The sequence below is a fragment of the Vicia villosa genome, unplaced genomic scaffold (genome assembly GCF_029867415.1).
Source record: "Vicia villosa cultivar HV-30 ecotype Madison, WI unplaced genomic scaffold, Vvil1.0 ctg.000423F_1_1_1, whole genome shotgun sequence".
In the NCBI taxonomy this organism is placed as follows: domain Eukaryota; kingdom Viridiplantae; phylum Streptophyta; class Magnoliopsida; order Fabales; family Fabaceae; genus Vicia; species Vicia villosa.
Window position 1 is genome coordinate 311333 of NW_026705200.1, and position 4512 is coordinate 315844.

Consider the following 4512-nt stretch of genomic DNA (forward strand, 5'->3'; position numbering starts at 1 on the left):
CATAGAAGATCCCGCCCCGATTTCTAACATGTCCAATAAGGCATGGCAAGCTAGGTCAACAAACAGGTCAAGTCAATTAGGTCGGCCTAGAACGTAAATGGAGAGATTATTCAAATTAGAGAACGAAGGATAATAATACATTTATAATTAAGTTAGGGACATTATTGCTGGAAATCATGAGTTAAAAACCACCATTAATATCTATCAAAAGGATACAATATTCTTAAATATCCTTTATGGGTAAAGGATACAATCATAGAGGAAAAGACACACATTTTTGATACTATTCAAATACATAAGTGTTAATCTTATTGGTTTTGTGTTGGTGGAGTTTCCAATTAGTTTACTCTACTCGTATAAATATGTATTTGAAAATGATGAAATGTGTTTTCTTATAAACTTTTTTATGTAATGATTTATGCATTGTGAAAAACAAAATACTTTTACCATACCCTTATATTGTTTTAGCACTTTAAGCATCGACAGTTTTGTATCTCAAGTATTGAGTTAGAGAAGGATATATTTTCTAATTGTATTTTGATTGATATATTGCTGAAGATAAAACAAATTACGAAGCGAATGAGATTGTAGATAAGATTATCAGTAATGTTCAAGACAATAAAAAATATTTTCTACAAGAAAGGGAGATTTGATAAGGCGTTGAAATTGAAGGTGAGATAAAGAAATAAGACAAAAATTGATTAGTACATGCAAACAGACTATAACCCATGGATCGAGTATGGTTAGCAATTTTGTGGGTACTAAATATTATTTAGAATACACAAACACTTTGGCTTGGGTAATGGGTTGAATACATGGAAGTTGTAATATAAAACTTTTGGAGTGTATGTATTATTGAAATATAACAATGTTGAGCTAACAAAAGAAAGACACTCTAGTTTTAATTTATTAATCTAGTGCTTAAGTCACGGTTGCTCTTATTTACTAGGAGAAATTTTTATAATTATGCTTCAAGGAATTTGAAATTCATATAAAGATGATAGCTTACATAAAGTACACCAGAGCTGACCATAGATTGACACATTGCACAAACACAAACCCATAGTTCTAAATAATTTTGGACGGGTTTTATTTAGAATTTTTAATAATACTACAGATACATATGATATGATATGATATTTTCACATCCTATTTATTCCTAGATAAAACTTTAGAAAGAAGTCCAAATATGAGATTCTAATCAATGTGCAAATCAGCTAGATGGCACAAGGATGGTCACTAGGCTCACTCATATCAGGTACCCAAGCAATAGCCTTATTGCCGATAAAATGGCAAACAGGGACAGTTCCTGGCTTAACATTGAGAACCTCCTTCAACATGTTAGCATTCATACCTCTAGTGTCATGGTGGCAAATAGTAAGAGCTTTTGATTTAGTTCCATCAGGGGCCACCAATGGGACCATGTAAGTTGTTGTCGCATTGACTTCGTGGCAATAAAATACAACTTTTTTAAAATTCAACCTATGACACATTACTGCTTTGTCTCCAATTTTATTTACTTCTTCCACTACATAGTTTTCTTGATTTTGACCTAAGGAACTTGACATCACTTTGATATTCTTTCCAAGCTTTGAAATGACAAAATCCACCATTGACTCTAGTGATAATGCACAATATTTGTCTTCTCCTATTGCTGATGGTTTTCTACAATATTCGTTAATCATGTGAGCTTCTTTTTCATCTGATGTGAGTGCTACAGAATGTTGACTTTCTTTTTGTGTATCTCTTACAAAAGGTTGATTTGCTTTTCTAGACCACGCCCAAAATCCAAATGGTTGATTTTCTTTTTCAGATTCTTTTCTAGACCACGCCCAAAATCCAAATGGTTGGTTTTGTTCTTCAGATTCTTTTCTAGACCATGCCCAAAATCCAAAAGGTTGATTTTTCTTTTCAGTTTCTTTTCTTTGCCATATCCAAAATCCAAAAGGTTGATTTTCCTTTTCAGTTTCTTTTCTTTGCCATATCCAAAATCCAAAAGGTTGATTTTCTTTTTCACTTTCTTTTCTTTGCCATATCCAAAATCCAAAAGGTTGATTTTCTTTTTCGGTTTCTTTTCTAGACCATGCCCAAAATCCAAAAGGTTGATTTTCTTTTTCAGTTTCTTTTCTAGACCATGCCCAAAATCCAAAAGGATGACTTGCTTTTGAAGTTTCTTTTTTATCATACTCACTAGATTCAGAAGGTTTTTGAATACCTAAGTTCATTTTTTTTCCAGGATATAGATCATGTTCAAAAAAAATAGTCCAATATTGATTCTCTTCATGACTTTTGATAGGCATACTGGTTTCTATATCTGCGACATCAAACCAAATTTTAAACCAAATAAATACATAATATTATATAAATAGTTGTCCTATACATTAATATAAACTAACAAATAAAAATCATATAAAAAGTACATGTCAGTGTAACCTATGTAATTAGTGAAAGATTTAATTATGCAAGATTTAATTATGAAAGATTTTGATGTTGTTTAGTTTTAGTCTTTGTAAAACTTAATTGTGGTCAAATTGATCTTGTATACGGAAAATATTTAATTTTAATCTTTTAAATTAAGTACTAAAATAAATATTACAAAAACCGATTTTAATAAGTCAATGTTTTAGATCAAACAAAAATAATAAAGACTAAAACCAAAATTAATATATTTCTACAAATATATACTACATTAATTTAAACTAAAATATGATACAATTATAATGAAAAATATATATATTACATGATCAAGCTGAAAGAGATCTTAAAATCTCCTCCAATTGAAATAGACCTAACAAACAAATATATATTACAATTATCAATAGTGTAAACTTTTTTAAAAGCTATCATTCGATTATTGAGGTAAAGAAATGGTGTTCTTGTTTTCTCGATTTAATTTAGAGATACATTGCAAAAAATAATTAATATACATTGTAATTTGAATATAATCTAATAAAAAGAAAAAAAATATGTAAAGAATGTAAAAAGAGTCAACATATATGTGACAAGATATCTTATTGATATTTCTACTAACCAGATGGTAACAAATCTGAAAGTGCCTTAGGCATAGTAGTGTTTGGCCAAACAGATTTCCAATATTCTTCTCCTGATTTAGATCCATTGATTCCAACCAAAGCCAACTGCAAATATATTCAAGTTAGAATGCCATTTTCATAGCACACAAAAGAATATGAAAAAAAATATTAAATAAGTGTTATTAAAAAAATATTGGCGTTCAACAACAATTCATTTTAAAATGTAAATTTTCCAATTCTTATAAAATATTGATAGAAACATGAGACAACTAAATAAAAAGTGGTAAAACAGCTTACAAAAAAGAGAGCTAAAACAGACAGATTTTGAAACTCCATTAAGCTGTGTAGTGATAGAAACTTAGTGAGTGTGTGAGTATGAACGAAATACTTCTGCAGTATATATAGTGAATTCGTTGAAAATGTTATCGTTTGGGAGTTCAATTAATAAAATAATTTATTAAATTCATAATAAATATTGCTGAGCCCTAGGTTATCTTTGAGTAATTGATGTATTAAATTTACAATAAATATTACTCAGTACTAGTACTAGGTTTTCTTTGAATAACTAAATTTATAATAAATATGGCTCAGAACTAGGTTGTCTTTGATTAACTAAATCAACAATATTCAACGAATTCACAATAAATATGTAAGTTCACAATAAATATTGATGAGCTGTAGGTTTTCTTTGAATATTTATGGATACGTTGTAACTCTATCAATCCGGTGTTGTAAATTACTAATAGATAAAATTTGTGAAGTTAACATATTTATGTAAGATCGAGTGGAGCATACCTAAAATACATTAAAATTTATAATTTTGAAAATAATTGAAGATATTTAGTACCAAAAATAAAGAAAATTTAGAGATTATACACCAACTTGTTCAAAAATACACCTAACAAAATTATGTTCAATGCCGACTTTGAGGAAGAAACTCGGATATCCGAGAAGAGGAAAAACTATAATCTTCTTATGCAATTAACAAATGCATATGCGCATTGTAATACGGAGGGAGAACTGACTTTTGAAATATGTTGCGGATAGTGTGGTGTCGTTTTTTTTACCTCCCCGTTTCACTTGGGAGGACGGCACGCTAGACCCTTCACGCGAAATTTGGAAGGAGGATGCGCCCGGGATGAGATGAATTTTGTTTCAGTTCTTCCTACGATATCACACGAACTTTCTTATTGTCCTACGAGTAGGAAAGGGAAAAAAAGATCTCAACTAAACCCTAGGAGTTTGCTAAGTGTGAGGATTCACCTAGACTAGAAATTCTGGAGTCCGGGGGGTCGGTTATACATAGGGAAGAGTTTAAGCACCCTACATATCCGTAGTACTCTACGGGAACCTTCTCTGTGTCATTGTGATTGTGTTTATTGCTAATGATTGGGAAAGTTTCTCCTTTGTATTAGGAGAAGGAATTGAATTGATTAAAGAAAGACAGACAGACAAACAAACTGACTATTTTTGGTATTTT

The 4512-nt window shown here is 30.2% G+C and overlaps 1 protein-coding gene across 1 annotated transcript; it reads right to left on the reverse strand.

Moving 5' to 3' along the window:
• Positions 1-1066: 1066 nt before the first annotated feature.
• LOC131628110 (unknown seed protein USP-like) lies at positions 1067-3452 on the reverse strand. The gene is made up of 3 exons (XM_058898973.1): positions 3330-3452; positions 3032-3137; positions 1067-2314 (listed from the first exon to the last, which is right to left on the reverse strand). The coding sequence occupies exons 1-3, from the start codon at positions 3366-3368 to the stop codon at positions 1218-1220; spliced, it is 1242 nt and encodes a 413-aa protein (XP_058754956.1). The 5' UTR covers positions 3369-3452; the 3' UTR covers positions 1067-1217.
• Between the last annotated feature and the right edge of the window lie 1060 nt (positions 3453-4512).